At 44.7% G+C, this 23,158-nt stretch overlaps 1 protein-coding gene and 1 long non-coding RNA gene across 7 annotated transcripts in view; one reads left to right on the top strand and one right to left on the bottom strand.

The window, feature by feature from the left end:
- Gns (glucosamine (N-acetyl)-6-sulfatase) overlaps positions 1-10,479 on the bottom strand; it is a 33,157-nt gene extending 22,678 nt beyond the window's left edge. Inside the window, exons 1-3 of the mRNA XM_021173548.2 lie at positions 10,223-10,479; positions 4,378-4,437; positions 631-837 (exon numbers count right to left, since the gene is read on the bottom strand). Coding sequence (XP_021029207.1) covers positions 631-837; positions 4,378-4,437; positions 10,223-10,390 — 435 coding nt within the window. The 5' untranslated portion in view covers positions 10,391-10,479. The remainder of the gene's footprint in view (positions 1-630; positions 838-4,377; positions 4,438-10,222) is intronic.
- A 62-nt stretch (positions 10,480-10,541) lies between these two features.
- On the top strand, positions 10,542-22,817 carry LOC115032159 (uncharacterized). Of its 6 annotated transcripts, none has more exons than XR_015048483.1 (6): positions 10,542-10,756; positions 15,113-15,146; positions 15,423-15,611; positions 20,858-21,005; positions 21,962-22,106; positions 22,696-22,817. It is a non-coding gene; the product is annotated as an uncharacterized LOC115032159 (long non-coding RNA). The 6 variants fall into 6 exon arrangements; XR_015048480.1 differs by having other exon boundaries at positions 15,113-15,310; XR_015048482.1 differs by having other exon boundaries at positions 10,542-11,127.
- The last annotated feature ends 341 nt before the right edge of the window (positions 22,818-23,158 follow it).

Raw genomic sequence — 23,158 nt, 5'->3', positions numbered from 1 at the left:
ACACCCCCAATGCATCATTTCCTTTTAACATATATTCTAAGAAAACCAAGTCAAGGTGGTGCACTTGGGGCTATGAAGCCCTGAGTGGTGGGCCACAGTGAGGCACCACACCCCACACAGCCCAGGAGGCCAGCATCAATCACTCAGCCCTATGCTTCCACAGCCTCACAGCCCACGGGGCACTGTCCTTTCAGCACACACCCTCCACAAGCTGGGCTCGCTTTATGTCTGACCTCACTCTGCAGGTCAAAAAATGTGCTGTAGGTTGAGCTGTTCTAATTCAGAGGTGAGCAAAGTGTTTAGTCCCCTCCCCCTTGATACTGAAAAAGAGGAAATGGAACACAGACACTGTGACAGCCACATGACTGAGGAATCCCAGATGTCCTGGGGGAGCGGGGCAGATGTCCCAACACTTAGGACAGTTTGTAAATAGATGCTGTGGGGGCTCTGTGAAAAGAAAGTAACCACAGAGCTGGGCACACACTGTGCTTGTCTAATTAATGGGCGGATCAGCAAAAGCCGCATAGAACCAAACCGTTGAATAGCATGACGTGAGCTGATGATACCAAGGAGATAAATTAATCCCCATTAATTAAATGCTGTTGTAAGGAAGGAGATCATTCCACATACCTCGTTTAAATACTTCCCAGCAAAAAAGGTCTGATAGCCGCACACCGACTTGAGGATGGCTGGGAAGGTGTATGGCTCCTGGATCTTCTGCCAGGCCTTGCTACTGCAGTTCCCCTCCAAAGTGTTGTTAACGACGTGGTGGTTGTGGGGGTACTTTCCAGTCAGGATGCTGGCTCTGCTGGGGCAGCAAAGAGCACTGGGCACATACTGGAGAGGGGTGGGAGCCAAAGGGTGAGATTCACCGAGAGGGAAGAGGAAGGCGCCCTGCTTCCTTTTCAGTTCAGTCTCTCACTGAGCACAGATCGCTCTTTACACACGACACTCCAGAGCTGCTGGAGTCCTGTGTGCGTGCGTCAGGGACAACACAGCAGATTGCAAAATAAAGTCAGTGAACTAGCTGTTACTTGAGACAAGGGGACCAGGGGGCAGGTGGAAGAGACTATGCGGGGTTGGGTGTAAATAACATAATTAAGCCCATCCCTTCTGATGCCTACATGAAAACCGACTGCCCAGGATCTGTGCTGGCATCACGGTCCCTTTAAGTACTTAACTTGGTTTTGCTGTTGTTTCTGCTTTTAAAGTTGGATTTAACCTTTTCTCTTCCTTTGGTGCCAGGACTTAAAAAATCAGGATCTAGAATCGCTAAGCATATGCCCCACCACTGAGCTAAGCCTCCGGTTCTGACTGGCATTTTAAAATACTCACGAGGGTGACTGTCTCCACACGAATGCTCACTCCCTCTACCACCCCCCCCCTTTAAACCAGATGTTATTTGTCTTCTGTAACTCTTTTTAAGGTTTTGCTTTAAAAATATATTAGTTATGTATGCATATGTATGGATATTTGTCTTCATGAGTGTCTGTCACTTGTGTGTGGGTGCACACATGGAAGCAGGGAGAGGTGACACCCTCATAGTGGGGCGATCGGCCTGCTAATGGTTGATGGACCTATAGTCCAGTCCTCAGGATTGTCCAGCAGGCAGCTTTAACTGCGGAACCTCCTTTCCAGCCCTGACTTCTGTAATTTCTACATTGGCCATTCTTCATCCTGGCCCTGGATGCTAAACTGATGCAGCCTAGAGTCACCCAAAATGGGAGTTTCAATTGAGGGACTGCCCGGGTCAGACTGACCTGTGGGCATGTCTATGGGGGACCACCTTGATTGTTAGTTGATACTGAAGGGCTCAGCCTACAGTGGGCGACAACATTCCCTGAGCAGTTGGTACTGGGTTGTATAAGAAAGCTAGAGAAGCCATCATGGTGACACATACTGTTAGTCCCAGCACTCGGGAGGCAGAGGCAGGTGCATCACTGAGTTTGAGACCAGCCTGGTCTACAGAGCAAGTTCCAGTGCAGCCAGGGCCACACAGAGAAACCCTGTCTTAAAAAAACAAAACAAACAAAAACAACACAGCCTTCAAGGTGGTTAAGCATGGGCTGGCCACTGAGCCAGCAAGGCCAGCAAGCAGTCTTCCTTGATGGTTCCTGCTTGAATTCCGGTCTTGATGCCCCTCAGTTATGAACTGTGACCGTACGGATGCCGAAAGCCCCAAGCTGCCTTTGGCCAGAGCATTTTACCACAGCAGAAAGGAAACTAGAACATTTCCCTTTTTTTCTGCCTTTTGACCTTTTATGGCCAGTTTCACACTATTACTGGGTTTTCATCTTAGTGCCTGGCTAAAACATCGTCTTATGGGTTTGACCTCTGGTGCTGATAAAACCCAACCAACCTTGGGCCTGGGTGTCTAATCCGTGGCTGAGTGAATGCACAGCATACCTGACTCCCCAAACAAAATACGCTATCTTGACTATTCTTACCCACACAGTATTTAGAATCACTTAGTTGGATCTTGAAAAAAAGTCTTAAAACTTTAATTAGTATATTTTATATTAGTGTCTTTACATGGGAATGATGTTCCTATTAATATATCAAGCATTTTTCAAAAAGTACTGTTGCTTGTATGTATGTATGTATGTATGTGTGTGTATATATATATATATATATATATATATATTTTTTTTTTTTTTTTTTTTTTTTTTTTGAGATAGGATCTTACTACATAGCTCTGGCTGTCCTGGAACTATGTAGGCCAGGCTGGCTTAAAACTCACAAAAATCTACCTGCCCTTGCTTCTTTTTTTTTTTTTTTTTTTTTTTTTTGGTTTTTCGAGGCAGGGTTTCTCTGTGTAGCCTTGGCTGTCCTGGAACTCACACTGTAGACCAGGCTGGCCTCGAACTCAGAAATTCGCCTACCTCTGCCTCCCGAGTGCTGGGATTAAAGGCGTGCGCCACCACGCCCGGCTCTGCCCTTGCTTCTTGAGTGTTAGGTTAAAGGCTTGCACCACTATGCCTGGCTTACTTGAAGAAGTCATATCCATTTTTGGCCAGTGCCTGTTATTCTTAGAGTGACTTTTCTGCTACTAAGTGGAACTTTTGTGTTTTTCTTTTTTAAAAGATTTTATTTATTTATTATATATATATGATGAGTACACTGTAGCTGTCTTCAGACACACCAGAAGAGGGCATCAGATCTCATTCTACATGGCTGTGAGCCACCATGTGGTTGCCAGGACTTGAACTCAGGACTTCTGGAAGAACAGTCAGTGCTACTAACCTCTGAGCCATCTCTATAATATTTTTTCTTGATCTTGTTCTTTTTCTTTCTTTCTTTTTTAAAGTCTCACTATGTAACCCTGGGCTGGATTGGAACTCGAGCCCACAGAGAGCTCCCAGTCTCTGCCTCCTGAGTGCTGGAATTTGAGGCACGTGCACACCACACTGGGTTCAATCTGAAGTTGATACGTGGACTGCGTTTTCCGGGTTAGAATGAACTCTCCCTCCCTTCATTTACTCCTTCTGTGGACACCATCTGATACCGCGTAGAACTCGCTGTGACCTTACACTGATCCATTCAGCCTGTGCTGATTCATGGAACCACAATGACCCTGAGGTGGACGGTACTGACTTCATTCAAAGTGGGGAAACCAAAATCCAAAACAGAGCTAGGAACAGGTAAATAAAGAAATAAAAATGTATTCAAGATTATGCAGCCTGGCTGCGGAGGCTGTGCTTAAACCCGAGCGCAGCGCTGTGCTACCCACCCTTCGGTGGGTTTCCCCGTGTGAAGCCACCACACAGGCACTTACAGAATCAGATTTGTTTTGGGCCTCTGATTCCATACGGGCTGCATGTGTGTTCTCAGTATCATGACCTTTGTCAGGGTGAGTTAGCAGAGCTCATGAAACTTTAACCCTGGATCAGCTTACAGAGCATAACTGTTCTTGGTTTATACAAACTAGTCGCAGCCCTTGAACAGTAAGGATTTCAATAAAATCCCCTAGTTATAGCAGTCTAGCTTAGAAAACACCGGCGATTAGTCAGGTGTATTGGCACATGCCTTTGAGCCCAGCATTTGGCAGAGGCAAGTCTAGTCTGTGAGTTCAAGACTAGTCTGGTCTATAGAGCGAGTTCTAGGACAACCACAGCTTGACAAGGGAGACCTTGTCTCAAAACACACAAACAAGAACCTCCCCCCCCCCAAAAAAAAAGACCAGGAAATTATCATTTTAATTAAAAAATAAAACTCTTCAGGCCAGGTATTTCATTTAAAAATAAAACAAAACAAAAAAAAACCCAGAAAACAAACAAAAAAATCCACCCACATAGACCACACTAGAACTGAAACGTGAGGTTTCGTCCTGGGATGCAATAGGACATCTAAGGACATCACACTGGCTTCTAAACTTACGGCACTGGAGAAAGTCATCCCCTTCTCTCCGATGAGGGCCTTGGTTTTCTTCAGCGGCGTCTACAAAGTAAACAATTCCTTGTTAAACAATGTCTGATAAAATACAGAAATCAAAGTTTGTGTTTTGTTACAACTTAAATTTATATTTTATTTTGTGTGTACGGCAGTTTTGCCTGCGTGTGTATGTCTCTGCACCATGTGCATGCATGCAGTGCCTGCAGAGACCTGAAGGGGGAACTAGATCCCCTGGGAATGGACAGCAACATGCGGACTGTTGGAGGCCGAGTGAGTGCTGGGAAGCCTCTTAGCACTCTTAGCCTTTCAGCCATCTCTCCAGCCCTCTTCCTCGTATCTTAATCATCTACCTCCACATGGTCAACTCTGACACAAAGTCAAGAGAAATGATTGTGGAGATGAACCAAACAGGTTTGGCTACAGTCAGGTAAACTGCAAGCAGGAAGCGAAAGTTCATAGCTGATAGCATTGTTCTGTCTGCGGGGACAGCAGGTAACAAAATCACAGTGCTCTCTTATTTGCCAATAACCCCAAGGCATGGACGCATCAGCAAGGACACTTCCATCATTAGTGGGAAATAAGGCAACACTTGGATTTTCAAAGACAGACAAGGTTGCAAGGCTCACACAGCCTACTTCCAACCTCATACATTCACTGATGGAACCCTGACACCGTAAGGACTCTACTGGCTGGCACCTGAACCAGATGACAGTATGGGTACAGAGGTGCACACAGACCCTGTCAAACATAAACATAACTGTTGCAGGGCTGGGGATTGAACCCAGGGCCTTGCGTACTCAGGCAAGCACTCTCCCACTGAGCCACATGTGCAGGCCTGCCAGTGTGTTTCATGTGCACTCGCCATCTTTTGTGCATCCCCTAAGGTTTGGAAAAGTACACTTTACCCCAGAAGGCAGAGGAGCGAAGGCAGTTGTGTAACTATCCATCAAAGGCTCTCTGCTCTGTCTTCACTGCCCAGACAGCAAAGACTACCATGGATGAGGCTCATGAGGACGTCCGTGATGATTCTGAAATACCTTTCAGACCCAAGACGGACTGTATACAGTCTTATGTCCACGTGGCGCAGTAATTTCTTAGAGGTTGCACCTCCAGATACATACCGAGGCTCACCAAAGTCTCACTTTCAACAATATGTGAGTAGCCTTTTCCATTGACTTATAAGACCAAGCTGCTCGTAGTCTCCAAAGGACACCATTCCAACTTGATCTAGTCAAGCTTTGATGATGCCAGTAGTAGACCCTCAAGAGACGCCATGGAAGGTCTGTGCTAAGCTGCAGAAGCAATGCCAGTAGCTGTCCTTAACTTATCACTGGTGCCAAGCTCAGGAAGTAATGGTGGACTGAATGGAACCCTGGCTTAAGGACAGGCAAAGGACGCCTAGAGCAGTGGTTCTCAACCTGTGGGTCTCGACCCTCGGGGGGAGTCACACGTCAGATACCCTGCATGGCAGAGATTTACAATTGATTCATAAAGGTAGAAAGATCACAGTTAAGAAGTAGCAACAAAAATAATTTCGCAGTTGGGGGGTCACCACGACATGAAGTATCAAGGGTCGCAGCATTAGGAAGACTGAGAACCAGTGATATAGAGAAAGAATGGGAATCAAGAGGGATTTAGTCATCAAGTTGATAAGCACACAAAACTACGGACAGTGTTAGGTTTACAGGAAGACTATACGGTGCATCGTGCGCTAATCTCAGCAAACACTGAGCTAGGTGAGGACGAGTAGGAAACACGGTCTTGCCCTCACCACTGCTGTAGGACCTGAACAAGGTGATCAATGGCCTCGGGTGACCAATGACCTCGGAGAGTGCAAGTGAGAGAGAGCACAGTGGCCATGTGACACACCTGGTGGGAAGAAAAGCAGGAAGCTAGTTCAGAACAGCACCAGGTAGGCCCTTAAAGCAGGGAGCCTTGCTGAGAGTCCCGAGGGAGGGGGAGTGGAGCTCGCTGGCTGAGGCTGGCAAATAGCCCAACAGGGCAAACAGGAAGGAGCCACTGTGGTAGAAAAAACCCCAAGAGACAGAAAGGGAGGAGTGGAAGGCAAGGCCGCATAGGCATTTTGGTTTAGAACTTTACGCTGATCATCTACGTATGGTTGAACAAGTCCCAGTTGAGAGATTGCACTAGACTGAAGACAGTTATCCGTGCTGATCTGAGGTGACAGTGGCTGGTCAGGTGGAAACCATGTGACGGTATTAAGAAACAGCCGCCTTTACTCTCCTGAGCAAACGCAAACGTGTAACTTTACTTACCCTAAGACAATCCCTTTATAAAAACCAAAGGCTTCACTGACTTTCCTGATCTCAGGCAACAGCACGCCAAAGGTTTTGATGGTTCCCGTCACTCAGCGGCTGCCTGCCTTTAAACACTGGAACTCATCTTGCTTTCAGCAGAGCAATGTCACTTTGACTCTTTCCCTACGTTTCCGAGTGGCCCCTGACCAAACACCACCCCCCTTACCTAGAGTAAATAAATGACTTAAAAAAACAACCCGTGCTCATCATTAAGAGGGAAACGCCATGCCCTGCAAAAACTAATAAAACCACAGTCTCTCAGGTGGCACATGGGACAATACAGTGGAATATTAACTGTGAAAGATGAGGTGACCACACATAAAATAGGGTAATGATAACTGACAGGGGCTGGAGAGATGGCTCCATAGAAAAGAGCACTGGCTGCTCTTCCAAAGGTCCCAGGTTTGATTCTCAGCACCCCCATGACAGCTCACAACCATCTCTACCTCTTGTTCTAACTCATCTGGATCACTCCCGCGGCCTTCGCTGGCAACAGGCAGCAACACATAGCCATACGCTCATACAGGGAGGCAGGACTCCCATACACATTTTTTTTTTTTAATGTGGTGCATTCCTGTAGTCTCAGCTCGTGCGAGGTAGACACACGAGGAGAAGGGTTTCAAGTACATTCTTAGCTACAGGGATAACCTCAGCTACAGGGATAACTGAGTCACCCTGGACTATCCTGGATAGTTTTATGTCAACCAGACACAAGCTGAGCTCATCTGAGAGGAGGGAGCTTCAACTGAGAAAACGCCTCCCTAAGATTAGGCTGTAAGCAAGCCTGCATGTAGAGCATTCTATTAACTAGTGATTGTTGGAGGAGGGCCCAGCCCGTCGTGGGTGGAGCAAGCCAGTAAGCAGCACCCTCCGTGGCCTCTGCATCAGCTCTGGCCTCCAGGTTCCTGGGCTGTTCGAATTCCTGCCCTGGCTTCCCTGGATGGGCTCTGACAGTGAACATTCAAGCCAAATAAATCCTTAGCTCCCCAAGTTGCTTTTGGCCGTGGTGTTTCATCACAGCAATCGTATCCCTAACTAGGACGTGGACTGTCTTGAAAAAAGAAAAAAAAAATCACATTAAATGGAAATCAAGGGACATCAACTTTTGATCTGAGCCAGTGTGGGTGCGTGTGTATGGGGGTCCCCATTCCTTACCTTGCCTACTATTGTGTCAATCTGAAACACAATTCCTCTCTCTGGTAGAGACACTATACATAAGGCTTTATTCATAAATTAAGTACCGTGGGTGAACCCCACTGACGACATTCCAGAATGCCACTGAAGACTCAGTGCAAAGCGCCTATGTGGCCTTGAGACAACATGTGGTGAGACGGGGCTACCACAGTGTTTTTGAAAAGCAAAGAAACCTGTTGCCCCTCAGCTGTCTGCCACAGGCAGCTTCCGTGATGTTAGAAATACGAACAGAAGACACCTCACCCTCTGCCTGGCATGGAGGAAGTTCTTAAACATCACCCCGTCTCAGCTCTTCACTCTGCTCTCCTATTTGACAGGCAGTGTCACGACTCCAAAAGGGGCCACCAGGAAAGTCAGAATTCCCTGCAGTGCTAGGGGCTGCAGCTTTAAAACATGCACACACCGTTTCCTCAGTTATTTAGCGTCCACAGCACTTGTACGATCCAGGGAAGGAACCCAGGTTGTTGACAGAACCTGTGTGGGAAGCTGCAAGCTTCATTTGTTTTGGTTTCTCTGGCTACTACAAATACTTTATATATATTTAAAAAAAAAAACAACCCAGGGCCATCGAGATGACTCATGGGTACACGCAAACCTCTGCCAAGCCTGAGGAGTTCAAGCTCCCAGGACACTCGTGGAGAATGGGAGACGCTGTCTTCTAACCTCCACTCTATTCAGGCCACTGTGTGCACATACGCTCCCCCTATACACACATCCTTCTGGTATAAAGAAGCAAATAGAAAAAGAGAAAGTTCTAAAGGCAAGTACCATTAACACAAAAGTGTAAGACCTCAACTATACACAGTCAACAGCTATATACTGAGCTGGGGCACCTTATATGTAAGTAGTGGATTTTGTTTCCAACAGCGGTATTAAGGCTGACCTGTTGAGTACTCTGGGAGAGACAGCATTTTTTTTTTTCCTGAACAAAATACTTTTTTGGGGGGTAAAGTTTTGAAATCCCAGCACTGGTGAGATAGAAGATGGATCTCTGTGAGTTCAAGGCTAGCCGCAGCTATACAGTGAGACCCTGTCTCAAAACGAAACAAAACACAACCAAACAAACGAAATAAATCAAAGAGAAAGAGAAAAGAAAGAGAAGAGAGCTATGGGAACTGTTGCAGGGAGGGATAATAAAACCTAAGAGGGAATTAAGTCAAGACTTTTGATACAGGGGGTGGGGGCTAGCTCTGAGAGAGAACTGGCTTAGCAGGCCCTGCAGCGGGGTGGGAGGGGAGAAGAGATTCAACATCCTTATGGCTCAGGGGATACCACAACAGCAACAAGGCAACGAATGGGATCTATGTAGATATAGAGAAGGGCCAAGGGGATTGGTAACAGAATACCATCTAGAAAAAGACAGTTCGTGGAAGGCAAAGCACGTGTTACTGCCCAGCCCAGAAATACATGGCTCTGCTTACCATTATCACATGTGACACGTGGAAAACCAAAATGTTGGCTCACTAGACTCATTTCACAACTCGCTGATCAGCTGGGACCAGCAACTTGAAGGACATTGAGCCAGGGTTAATTACCACACAGGAAAAAGTAGGACCCTCCTGCTTAGAAGGTTTAACAGTTACCGCAATCAGCTGAAAGCGAAGGAGAACCGAAAGAGGGAGAGAGTCTCGAGACTTGTTTTTTTTTTTTTTTTTTTTTTTCTTTTTAGTGAGAGCAATGCTGACCCAGGACGGAATACCATTGGAGGGTTGGTCCTAATCTGCCTCCTCTGCTTCAGTGCTTTGGGCAAATCCCTTGAGCACCAATGGAAGGAGGTTGGCGTTCATGCTCCCAAAGGTCAAATTCCGGAACCTCAAAAGAGCCGAAGTGACTCTGGGAAGGAAATGCAGTCTTCATGACTAACACCCATTAGACCTAAAGTGGAGCCCTGACAGTTGTGCCTCAGCCAACTGTTCGATTAGGCCAATTGATTTTGGTTTTGATGCTTCTTAAGCAAAAACACTCTCTGTCAATATAACAGCTCGACAGCCTACAAACCCACTTTTATAGCCACCCCAGAAGCACGGATGCCGACGTCCCAGGTGCTCCGTGAAGGGGGCTGACGTGGCCTCGGATCTCCCTAATCAATCATTGGCCTCCACAGGTTTGCCCTGAGCGGCGAGTGTCCACTGCAGCAGTAAGGTCCAGGCTGGAGGCACCGTGCGCACGGTGCGAGCCTGTGGGTGAGCTCGGGGGAGGAAGTCGGGTCCTATGACTCGTCCAAGCTCCCGGAGGACCCGGAGTGACCGCGCACACCCACCCACCCACGGCCAAGCGGCCCAGCAAAGGGGCAAGGGGAGGGCGTGGACAGGAGTTACCATGCCGCCGAGCTCCGCGTCCTGGTCGTCGGTGAGCAGCAGCAGCACGTTGGGCCTGCGAGCCGCCCCCACGAGCCCCAGGCAGCCTCCCAGCAGCGGCAGCAGCAGCAGCGCCGGCAGGCGGCGGGGACAGCCCGGCCGGGGCCCGGCTGCCGACGGGAGCCACATGGCGGCCAAGCTCCGCGGGGGAACCGAGAGCTGCGGAGAGACGCCGGGGAGCGCAGGAGACGGGGTCAGGCTTTCTCTCCCTAGGCGAGATCACGTGAGCCGGGGCAGGGGGCGGGGCGCGTCGTCACGTGACGGGCGGCCGTGGGCGGGGCCTGGGGAGCGGCGGAGAGCCCGGGCGCTGGGCGGCTGGACAGAGCTAGGACCGCGCGGAGCTTGGCCGCGCCACTGGTTAGGCCTGCTCCTGATGCTGGAGGAGGCAGGACAGAGCACCGGAGATGAAGACAGGAGTCAGTCCGCTCATCTTCCCTCCAGAGAGAAGCAGCGCACGTGCCGTGAACATAAGATCAGCTGCTGGTTAAAGTCCCGGTCAGTCCTGGGGTTAATGGACAGCTCTGCCTGTGTCCTTTGACTTTTCACCCGTCGAGGTGAAGTTCTCATTTGGCTCAGCTGTTGTTATTCCACTTTCCTCGGCTGGCATGTACTTTCAAACAATTTAGGAACGCCTTAACTTTACGACGCTAGGAGCTCTGGTCAACGTTTCAAGTTTTAATCACACTTTAATTTACATTTATTTTGTGGGTTTTGCGCGCTCACGCACCTTCCGCGGCACATGTGTGGAGGTCGGAGGGCATCTTGCTGGAGTCAGTGCTTTCTTTCTATGGAGTGAGTGCAGGGGATCAAACTCAGGCCCTCAGGCTTGGCGGCAGGTGCCTTGGCATCTTGGCCTGTTCTACTTGGTGAGTTTTTGCAAGCCTTCTTGGAAACTTAGAAGTGCATGGCGGCTCAGTGGTTACGAGTACTAACTGCTGCTCTTCCAGAGGTCCTGAGTTCAAATCCCAGCAACCACATGGTGGCTCACAACCATCTGTAATGACATCCGATGCCCTCTTCTGGTGTGTCTGAGGACAGCTACAGTGTACTTATATATAATAAATAAATAAATCTTAAAAAAAGAAAAGAAGTGCATGACCAGTAGCAACAAATCCTTCCAATAGCAACAAATCCTTTGCTGAATGAAACCTCAAAAAATATTTTAAGTTAGCTAAAAAGTTAAGTTGCTGTTAGGGATTCCTGCGAGGTCAATGCATGATATACCAAGTGAGCGCTGTTCTATGCAGAACAGAAGAAGGTACAGCCATTTGTCAGTTGATTGTGTGTTGGACTTACACCTTTGTGATTTCTTTTTTTTAAAGTTTTATGTGCATGAGTGTCTGTCTGCATGTATGTGTGTGTACTATGCTTGCCTAGTTCCTGGGGAGGTCAACAAGAGCGTCTGACTCTTGGGACTGGAGTTACAAATGGTTGTGAGGCACCACGAGGGTTCCTGGGAGTTGACATGGGTCCTCTGCAAGAGTAACATGTGCTCTTAACCACTGAGACATCTGTCAGACAGCTGGACATAGTACCTTTTAAAAGTATTTTTCTTATTTTATATCTAAAAATAAAGCAGATAGTTTATAATAACCATACACTATTGTACAATTAATATAATATACAATAAAAATGTATAGGATCTCTGTGACCTATGAGACACGACAGTGTAGTCCACCACTCACAGAACTGGAGTTAGAGAAAGAAGAAATAATTTTTTAAATGAAATAATAGCTTCAAAATGTCTACATTTTGAGAAAATAAGATCCAAGGAACTCAGCCTCATGCAGAAAAATCAGAGACAGTTTTCCCCTAGTCATGATGGCAAATACTTGTAATTCCAGCTCTTGGGACACTGGGGGAAAGAGGATTATATGTTTGAGGCTAACCTGGGCTAGGCTATAAGAACCTGTCTAAAGAAAAAGAGTCTCGCTGGGCAGTGGTGGCACACACCTTTAATCTCAGCACTCGGGAGGCAGAGGCAGGTGGATTTCTGAGTTTGAGGTCAGCCTGGGCTACAGAGTGAGTTCCAGAACAGCCAGGGCTACACAGAGAGACCCTGTCTCAAAAAAAAAAAAAAAAAAAAAAAAAAAAATTAAAGAAAAGAAAAAGAGTCTCATAAAAATTTGCAGCTAGCCACCTACTTCACTGTAAAAGGCTACATAAATAAATGTTAGCTTTTGAGGATGGTAACAAGAATGTTCACTCCCAATACTCTGCTCAGAAGTATGGTTTCGGGTGTTGCTGTACAGAAGGGAATCATTCAGGCAGCTCCTCAGGTGGCCATAAGGATGTAGTTCAATGGGGAGGGTGCTTACTTAGCCTGACAGGAGCTCTATGTTCAAGTCCAAGGATTGCATAAATCGAGCCTGGGAGCAACACATTCGATCCAGCTGTAATCCCAGCACCTAGGAGACAGAGGTAGGAGTGCCTGAAGCATAAGGTTTTCAGCTACTAAGCTAGTTTTAAGCCAGACTGGCAAATCAATTAACTAGTTAATTAAGGGCCCATAAATAGATGCACCATAGTAAAAAAAAATATATGTTGAAAGACAAAGGGAGGGAAGCAGCAAGAGAAACATGTTTACCTGTTAACAAAGACTCCAAAGGACTCCAAGAAAACCAGCAGACACCTCTAATGCAAGTCTCCTCGGCCGCTACAATGCTCTGCCCTCTACTTTAGCAATACCGCTTTGCACATGCGGGTTTGACTGTAGCTCACGTCAGAGGTATCATAAGTTGTAGAGTTAGCCGTGCTGAAAATTACGCTATGGGCCTAGTGCTGCTCAGATGTGACCCCTGGGAAGTTTGTTCCTTTTTCAGCAACCTCTCCGCTACACTGCCTCTCTGTGAGGTTTGGTCAGATTATCCATATATAGTTTAAGTGATACTAATTTAAAAAACATAAAGTATTTCTTTCTTTCTTTCTTTTTTTAAGATTTATTTATTTATTTTATGTATATGAGTACCTTGACTTCATGCACACCAGAAGAGGGCATTTGGTCCCATTACAGATGGTTGTGAGCTACCTTGTGATTGCTGAGATATGAACTCAGGATCTCTAAAAGAGCAGCCTGTGCTCATAACTGCTGAGCCATCTCTCCACCCCCGTAAAGTTTTTCTTTAAATACAGTTTCTCAGAAGCTAGATGTCGGGCTGGAGAGATGAAGGCTTGGGGGCTAAGTGTACATACTGTTCTTGCAGAGGACAAACTGCTTCTGATTCCAGTTCCAGGGATTCTGGCATGGCCTCCTGGCCTCTTCGGGAACCCACGCACGTATGCGCACCCTCACACAGAGATGTATACATATAAATCCCCATAATAAAATAATTCATTTTAAAAGGTTAATAACAGAAACAAATGAAACAAGGAATAGGAAAAATATCAGAGAAAAATAAAAGGATCAAAAGTGATTTCTTTGGGCATAAACAAAACAGACAAGCTGTTGCATGCCCCAGTATATCCCTGCTCAAAGAGGCAGGCTGGCAGAGAGGCAGAAAGGACCACAGATATGATTATCATCTCTCATGATCTCAGTCAACAGGTGATTGCGGGAGCTGATGTTGCATGGCGTATCTCTGCCAGGGAAGATAAAGACATCCTCAGCTAATTACAAGCAGGGTGTTGATTTGGCAAGTACATTCTTATCTAATTCAGTCACGAAAGGGATTCCAAAACAGTTTCTGTTTGTGAGGATTTCACAGCAAAAGTTATATATAGTTTGGTTTCAGGGTGATGCAAATGATCCCATATGCAACAGCATGCCACTGGGTGTCACAATACAGTCCAACCAGATGTAAGCCATCGCGCATTCTGAGGGACATTCATCTACCAGTTATCCTGATGACGCTGTGCTGGTCATTCGTGCTGATCAAGAAAGACTAGTGTGGTGGCGTATATGCTCCAGCAAGTGGGAAGTGGACCCTGTGAAATATAGGGATTAACACATCACCAAAGTTGTTAGAAGTCCCAAAGTATCCCAGGATCTACCTTCAGATGAAACCCAAATGGCTGCATCTTGTATTCCTTACAGTGGAGAGAGACTCCTTACAGTGGAGACTCACGTTGCCTGGTAGAAACATTAAATCACAGCCTTGAGCCAGGAGGCAGCTGTGGTGGTGAATACCTTTAATCCCAGCATTCCAGAGTCAGAGGCAGGCAGATCTACAGAGTGAGTTCCAGGACAGCCAGGCCTACACAGAGAAACCCTGTCTCGGAAAAAAACCAAACAACTAAAAAAATAAACAAGTCACAGCCTCAAAATATTCTATACCTAAGAACACAGCTGCAGCCACATACTGAATGCCAGGACGTGCTGTCAGCTCCCAGTGAGGGCTGGACAGAGAAGAAAAGCACACAGTGCCAGGCAAGGCTGGCTACATAATCTGTAGGCCAAGGTGAAGCAAAACATAGGGCCCATTCTGCAAAATATCAGCAGGAAAATGTTAACTGTGCTAAGACATAAATCTAGTCCAGGGCTCAGGAGGTTGAGGCAGGACTGCAGTGCAAAGTCAGCCCGAAGTCCTACTGCAAAAAGAAAAATAAATCTCGTAAAGCTTTTTACATTTTATTTTATATTTGAAGATTTATTTCTATATTATTTTATGTATCTCAGTGCTCTGTCTGCATATAGATACCTGCATGCTATGCACGCCAGGCAGGGCATTAGATCCCATTATAAATGGTTGGGAGCCAACACATAGTTGCTGGGAATTGGACTTAGGACCTCTGGAAGATCAGCCAGTGCTCTTAACCACTGAACTATCTCTCTGGCCCAAAGCTTTTTATTTAAAAAATATTTTTAAAGATTTATTTATTTTATTTATATGAGTACGCTGTATTTGTTTTTAGATACACCAGAAGAGGGCATCAGATCCCATTACAGGTAGTTGTGAGCTGTGGTTTCCCTTCCCCCATCTTCTTGAACCTGCTTGCTCAAGGGTGGAGCTACCTGCTCATTCGTCCTGCCACGCCTACTGCTGGACCCTGTCGCTTTGTTGCCTGGAGGCACACACGTGTTCGTCCTGCTACTGGACCCTGAGTTACTTGGTGGGAAATCGGGTTCCCTCCCCCTTCCTTTAAAACTGAGTGTCTGGAAATAGTAAAATTGAGCTTTGATCAGAATCTTGTCTTAGCTTCATTCCCTTCTCTCGCCACCTAGCCCCTCTTCTCTTCCAGGTTTCCAAAATGCCTTTCCAGGCTAGAACCCAGGCTGTGATCTGCTGGCCGGACACAACATTTGGCGAACCAACGCGGGACTGAGAAACGGCAAAGGATTTTTGGAAGAGACACTGCTGGTTTGGAGCTCCATGGAATAATTAAAGGATAAAGGAAATTCATACCGGAGAAGGTATGGGCTAAGCTGAAACAGCGTCAAACCCGAGCGCTGGTTCACTTAGGTTCAGCAGTGAAGCTTAAGAGGAGCTAGGCACAGGCGGTAGGCCGTGGCTCGAAAAAGCTACATTGTTAGGTGTGAGAAAGGAAAGGGTTTATTAAAAGGAAATTAATCAGGCGGATTGCCACAGTTATAAAAACTGCATCATGAGGGAGGAAATTGTCCCAAATAGCAGGAGTACTCTGCCCCCATTTTGTGTCTTGTTTAATGTCTGGTGCACCAATCTGTTCTCGTGTTCAATTCATGTATGTTCGTGTCCAGTCTGTATGAATGAATGTTCTATGTTTTATGTTGGATAATAAAGATGGTATAAAAAACTTTATCTGCAAAGCCAATAGCTGCCACGTGTTTCAGCCAAAAACCAGACACGTGGCAGGAGGGACCCTGATGGAAAAACTATTTGTTTTAAGAAAAAGCAGCGAGTGCACAGCCTCTTAGTTTCAAATCTGATAAATGGTTCATGATTAATGTGTTTGACAATGGTAAGTGCTTTTTTATTCTATGATTGTAGCTACAAAAAATTAATATTCTCCGATTGGTCTAAAATTAACTGCTTCATTTGGTTCTTTTTTATTGAAAATGTGTTCTGCATGCTTTCGCATTCAGCTCATAAGTTGTTGGTTAAGATTAATAATTGTTACATTGCTAACAGATGGTTAATGTTAAATTTGATAACTCAAGTTTAGAGTCCTTCCGACACGTGGCCTAAGGCAGCCCTAGAGGCTGGGTCTCTAAAGATATTTCTAGTTTAGATAATGATTAATGTGGTTCCTATCCTAAATAGTAAAATTTAAGATAAGATTTAAAGCAATGCCTCTTTATTAAAGCGTTAAAGCTTGCTTTAATAGGTATTCATAGGTATTAATTGACATCCAAACTTCATAATATGATAGTAATGCTTCTAATATTGATTTTAAAGGTGATAAATTGTTTTAAACTTAGGTTTTGCTTTCCCAAAGTTATAGGTATTATCCTAACCTTGCACAAAAAACTTAAAAATTATGGTTAAAACTGCCATTGTTCCATTGACTGCAGCTTGCAGTTTGATTGCAAATTTAAGATTGATGCTCAGATTAAAAAGTATTTTACCTTTGAGTCAATTCAGGGCTCTGGGCAGCCCCAGAGGGGCTTGTGAACTTTCTTTTGTTTTGCAAACAATGCCTAAAAAGGTTTTTCCCTGTGTTCAAGAAAATTTCTTTTTAACAGTGTTACAGATCTATTCAGATGTTTAAAATAATGCTTAAATTCAAAGATTTTTGCTTCTAGTAAACTGGTAATTACTAGAAAATTTTGCCTCTAGGTATGGCTAATATAGCTTTACATTATGTAAGAAAAATGTTTATTGTTTCTGCTTCTTTACAAGAAGCCAAAAGTTTTAATCTTTCAGTATATATTGTTTCCTAAGTGAAAAGTATTTTATTAACTAATGCTTCTCAAGGGAAGTTTACCTTAAATCCTTGCTCTCACCCAAAAGATTCAGAGACAGTATCCTTTTATTACTTAGTGCTTTAGTTTACTACAAAAGGTTTTACAAAAAATAAAAAAAGCTTTTATAATTGTTGTTAATTGGTAATTAAAAATTAGTTGTGCCCAAGACAATTCTTTGGCCAGAAAAAACATTATTGTAAAGTCATTTTTCTCATCCTCCCAGCCAATCGTTGGCCCACGTGGGCCCAACTAGCTGCTGTGGGGCGAAGTCTTAAGACACACAGTTGCCCCTGTTCCCAGCACAAATAATCTGGTTGTGTGCTGTAGATGGTGTTTTAAAATGCTGAACAATCAAACCTTAATTTATATATTAATAGTCAATGCTATATCTCTGAGCTCATAATTACTTAAAATTGTTCGTCCCTCAGATACTATTAATTCTCAAATTTACAATTGCTTATACATATTTCTAGTTAATAAATAAATAAATTATGCACGTGTGACTCTTAATAACTTTTCAAGCTTTCTAGTTACAACCGTTCCTTAAAAAAAAAAATGATTAAAAGTGCAATTAGTTACTGCCCCTTTACAGCCAAATATTTAAAATGTTTTGTCCAAAAAGTTATTAATTCAAAAGGTTAGATATTGTAAAATTTTAAACTTTAACCTCTTAAAAGACAAAAGAGAGAAATTGTATCCCCATATATACTATTTAGTGCATTTCCATGCACACTATTTAAATCATACCTTTATTTTCAAAATTTGAGATTAAAATGTCAAATTTAATAAATGCTTTATAGTATCTTAAAAGGGTCTACTTATTGGCTTATAGATTGATCCTAAAACAGCTACCTTATTAGGAAAGGGAAAAACAGGTTCTCTCCACAGAACGCTACAGAAGCATATTAGTAATTCCTGTGCCGAGCCGACAGGTAAGTTAACTCAGTGTCCTGATTAAAAGGACTAAAAGATTAAATTCATGTCTTAGATCCATTCTTGCTTGTCATTTTTCCAGTTTAGACTAGCTTCTAGCCTTTTAACTTTATGGCAATAGTACATCAGAGACTGTATATTCAGACTTAGTAAAATTAGTCATTTAATAGAGTCATAATGATTTTTCACTTTTCTTCAGTGTGACCAGCCATTCTAACTCAATCTTAGACTGGTCTAATATTCAGTACAATTATTAGAGATTCCTATATTCTAAATTACCTAGCAAAGTTAATTCAGAGCATATCCCCCAAGGTCACCAAAGGCTCATCTTGCCTTCACCTTATTTGTCCTAAACGTTTTGCAAACTGATATTAAAGGTCAGTCTGCAGTGGATTGCCACTAGCATCCAGTTACTTCTAATTCTTATCCATTAATAAATTGAAAAGACCCCCTAACTACGGATAAAAGGATCCGGTTCTAATCTGGGGAAGGGGCTTGGTTTGTGTTTTTTCTAGAGATAAAGATAGAGCACGGTGGCTGCCAGAGAGATTAATTAGTCAGATGAACACACATTACAAATCTTCTTATAAGTATCACCTTGAGGACTAAAATTCCTCTTTTGCTTAAAATTCAGCTGGAAACTGAAGCTCCTAAAAAAGCTGTTTTCCTGCTACTCTCTGAGCCGGCTCCCCCACAGGAGGCCGGAGACTAGCCTTAACCTTAAAATTTGCAACTGAATAAAGTACCTTGACTTCTCCAAAAAGAAAATTTGCATTGCTACTCTCTCATTGTCTAGATCTCTTTTTTTCAAGTATGTTCTCCAGCCGGACCTGCAGGCGTGCCTAACCCTCCCCCAAGAGCACACAGGTGGATACTATTATCTTCCTTCCAAGGACATTCCAGCACGTGGCTTTCAGTCTGAGATAGAATTTAGATTTACCAAGAGAGCTAGAGAAGTAGAAATTTCAAATATTTACAGAGATTAGTTCTTATTTTGATAGACGGGCTTAGTCCCATAGCTGGCCTCTGGCTTTTCACCTTTGCTGTTACTGCAAGGTGTCCTTAGTTCCTCAGGCTAGGGAATAACAGGGATGAAGAGAAAAGACTTCCAGCTCCTATTTTAACCACAATTAGTGGTGTTAATAATGACATAATTCTTGTCTAGGCCTTGCTAAATCTGAGGTTGACAAGTCTCCACTAGAGACTACGCAGGACTCAGACCTGCGCTACTGATTCGTGATCAGACGAATACAGTATGGGTACCGCTTGGCGCAGGAGATTACTGCGGAGGGAAGGTCCAGCTTGACCGTTTCTGAGTTCCCTGTGCGACACACCTGATTTAAAAGAGGTTGGTATCTGACTCCAGCTAAAAACCAAAAATACCTAAGGCTCTGCCTCCCCTCCCCAAAAGATACCAAGAGCCACAGATGTGAGGAATCGGGTCAATGTCCACCCAAGTCAAGGTTAAAGGCCCACTCATCTACGGATGAGAAAATCATTTGATCACCTCAATTAAGCGTTGCCTATTTTAACTTAATTAATAGGGGGGAGAGAGGTTGGAGCCCTTACTGTCGAAAGGGCAAGCCCTTCACTGCCTCCCACCCAAATAAAAAAGCCAACTGGCCTTGTACTAAAGAGCTGGTCTTACCCCTTCTCCCTGTTTCCCTGCCTGTCATCCAAAATTGCGGAGGAATATCAGCTCAGTGTTATTCTAAATTTGTTGAGTCAGACTTAGCCAGGGTTCCAACGCCCTACTTAAAACGCAACCAGGTAGTTACCTATTCAGCACTAATTAGCATTATAAAGTCAGAGCCTATTCTGTTGTTAGTGGTTTACTAAGATAATAAGGACAGTCTTAGCCAGATACAGTTTACCATTAGAAAAGTTAGGGAATCCCACAGAAACAGGTTTTTTCTTTAGCCCTAAGAACTCAGACAGAACTATTGCACATAGATAATTTTTCTGCCTCAGGCCAGCCTTTTCTTTTTTTCTTTTTTTTGTTAACTAATGGGAGGATATGTGGTCTCCCTTCCCCCATCTTCTTGAACCTGCTTGCTCAAGGGTGGAGCTACCTGCTCATTCGTCCTGCCACGCCTACTGCTGAACCCTGTCGCTTTGTTGCCTGGAGGCACACACGTGTTCGTCCTGCTACTGGACCCTGAGTTACTTGGCAGGAAATCGGGTTCCCTCCCCCTTCCTTTAAAACTGAGTGTCTGGAAATAGTAAAATTGAGCTTTGATCAGAATCTTGTCTTAGCTTCATTCCCTTCTCTCGCCGCCTAGCCCCTCTTCCAGGTTTCCAAAATGCCTTTCCAGGCTAGAACCCAGGCTGTGATCTGCTGGCCGGACACAACAGTGAGCCACCATGTGGTTGCTGGGAATTGAACTCACGATCTCTAGAAGAGCAGTCAGTGCTCTTAACTGCTGAGCCATCTCTCCAGCCCTAAAAATATCTTATAGATCACAAAATGTTACAAGGTTGGAGACATGCCTTAGCATTTAAGAGCTGTTACTGCTTTTTAACAGAGTACCTGAGTTTGGTTCCTAGCACCACATAGTGTGGCTTACAAAAACTGGTGACTCCAGCTCCAGGGAGTCCAAAGCCTCTGGCTTGCATGGGCACCTGCACTCGTGTGCCCACACTTATCCTCATATATTTTAAAAAAATAAATCTTTATAAAGCAATAGGTGATATCGTGGTGTGTGACTAATAGTGTCACTTGAAGACCTGCAACGAATATTGTGGGTGTTATAATTTTATATAATAGACTTAATAATGAGACTTTATAAATATGATACTTGATTGACTATAAGATTTGCCTGCAAATTCATTTTTCACAGGCCACCACATCTTTCTGCAAATTCATCTTCAGTTCTTGATGTAACAGAAAGCAATGCCAGTTGATCCTGGAATATGCAAATGATTTCTGAACTTTGAGAAGGCTCTGCCTTTTGATGTGGCTGTTGCTGGAGCTGACAGGAGTATTTTGTAAGGCTTTTTTTTTTAAATAATAGAATACACATCTGACAGAATTTCAAAGTGCAAGTTTTTGTACACACCATGTTGACAATACCTGTAGAAAGGTTTTCTGAAAAAAAACACTTAAAACGTTTATTACAGATCCACTTATGTCTGTCAAGTGTGAATGATAAACTATCATTATTTTATAATTGTAAAACTGTAGCTGGTATGATAAGCTTATTGTAATGACCTGGAGAGACGATGTGGGGGATAAGAACACTGTTCTTCTACAGGACCTGGGTTAGATTCCCAACACCCACAAAGAGGCTCACACCTTCTGTTACTCCTTTTCGAGGGGTTCCCATGCCCTGTCACAGCCTTGACAAGCACCAGGCACATGCATGATGTGCATACATACATGCAGCAAGTCTGAGTTTAGCCTGGTCTACATAGAAAGTTCCAGGTAAGCCTGTATTATATACACAGGCTGTTTCAAAAAAAAATAAACAAAAAGAGATTTGTGCAAACTCTGCAGAGAGATGGTGTGTGCATGTGAGTACAGCTGCGGTAAATTCAGACTCTTACCTCCATCCTGCTTGCTGTCCTTGCTACCACCATCTGGGGAGCTCTGGGCCAGCCAAGCCCAGGCTACAGAGTGAGATAGGAGTGAGGTAGGTAGGGGCGGGGGGAGTGCAAACTTCCTATACAGAGCTCTGAGAGACTCTAGGTCACAAGGCACCAAATAACTAGAATGACTTATATATAGGCTGTAGTTCAGCTAGTCCAACAATGGCTGCTTGCACAAGGAAGGTACAAGAAAACCTTTGACCTAACATGTGTCCTGTCTACAAGAAGTGCAGGGACAAAGATGGAGCAGAGACTGAAGGAATGCCCAACCAATAACTGGCCCAACTTGACACCCATCCATGGGCAAGCACCAATTCCTGACACTCACTATTAACCATACTCTGCTATGCTTGTAGACTGGAACCTAGTGTGACTGTCTTCTGAGAGGCTCCCCTGAGCAGCTGAATGAAACAGATGCAGAGAGACCCACAGACAAACATTGGACAGAGCTCAGGAGTCTTGTGAAGGAGTTTGGAGAAGGACCAGGAGACCTGGAAGGGGGTAGGAACTCCACAGGAAGACCAACAGAGTCAACGACCTGGACCCTTAGAGGTTCCCAGAGACTGAACCACCAGCCAAAAAGCATACATGGGCTGGACCTAGGTCCCCTGGCACAGATGTGCAGCAGATGTATGGCTTGGTCTTCATGCAGGTCCCCTAACAATAAGAGCCGGAGCTGTCCCTGACTCTGTTCCCTGCCTGTCTTGTCTGGCCTCAATAGGAAGGGATGTGCCTGGTCCTGTGGTGACTTGATGTGCCAGGGTGGGTTGGTTCCTGGGGGTGGGGCTCCCCTGTCTCAGAGGAGAAGGGGAGAGGGGAGGAAGGTAGGAGCTTTGAGGGGGGCTGCTAGGAGAAGGGGGAATCTTGGATCAGGATGTGAAGTGAATAAATGAATTAATTAATGGAGAGAGAGAGAGAGAGAGGATCCATTGCTTATTCTACAATGCTGGATGTCTCAGTTGGCCGTCACTATACTATACATTGGGATCCTGAAAAAGTAGCTCTAATGCCAGGGAAGGAATGGACTTGTGGGAGAGGTGAGAGCAAGCGGGCAATGAACCGAGTTTCCTTCTTCATGTCTTTTATATAGGCTTCCAGCAGAAAACATGTCCCAGCTTATAAGACCCACCACTAAAGATCTGGATGAAAGGTGTGTCAAAGACCCAGACCTACCAGACTAGAAGTGGATCTTCTCACTTCAAATGATTTAATTAAGCAAAATAATAATAATAATAATAATAAATAAAAAAAATTAAAAAAATTCTTTTTTTTCTCACAGCTGTTCCTTGTCATTTTTGGGAGTTCTTTCATTCCAGATGTAGTTAGCGACCAAGAGAGTCACCACAGAAGGTAAACAGTACAGAATCAGGAACAGAGGGCACAGATGGGTGACACCTCTCTGCCCATCCATCAGACTCACTGATCCAGAACCCTACAGCCCAAGGATGCCCACCCAAGGCCTACCACACCAGGATCATTGAGGTTAGGCCCCTGCCTAATACCTACTGCAATAGGAACATCCAGGAACCAAAGCCATCCAATGGCTCAAGGTC

Source organism: Mus caroli, unplaced genomic scaffold (genome assembly GCF_978045245.1).
Source record: "Mus caroli unplaced genomic scaffold, Mus_caroli_1 scaffold_9, whole genome shotgun sequence".
Taxonomy (NCBI): domain Eukaryota; kingdom Metazoa; phylum Chordata; class Mammalia; order Rodentia; family Muridae; genus Mus; species Mus caroli.
Note: the sequence above shows the minus strand (reverse complement) of the source record. Positions and strands in the feature narration are given on the sequence as shown.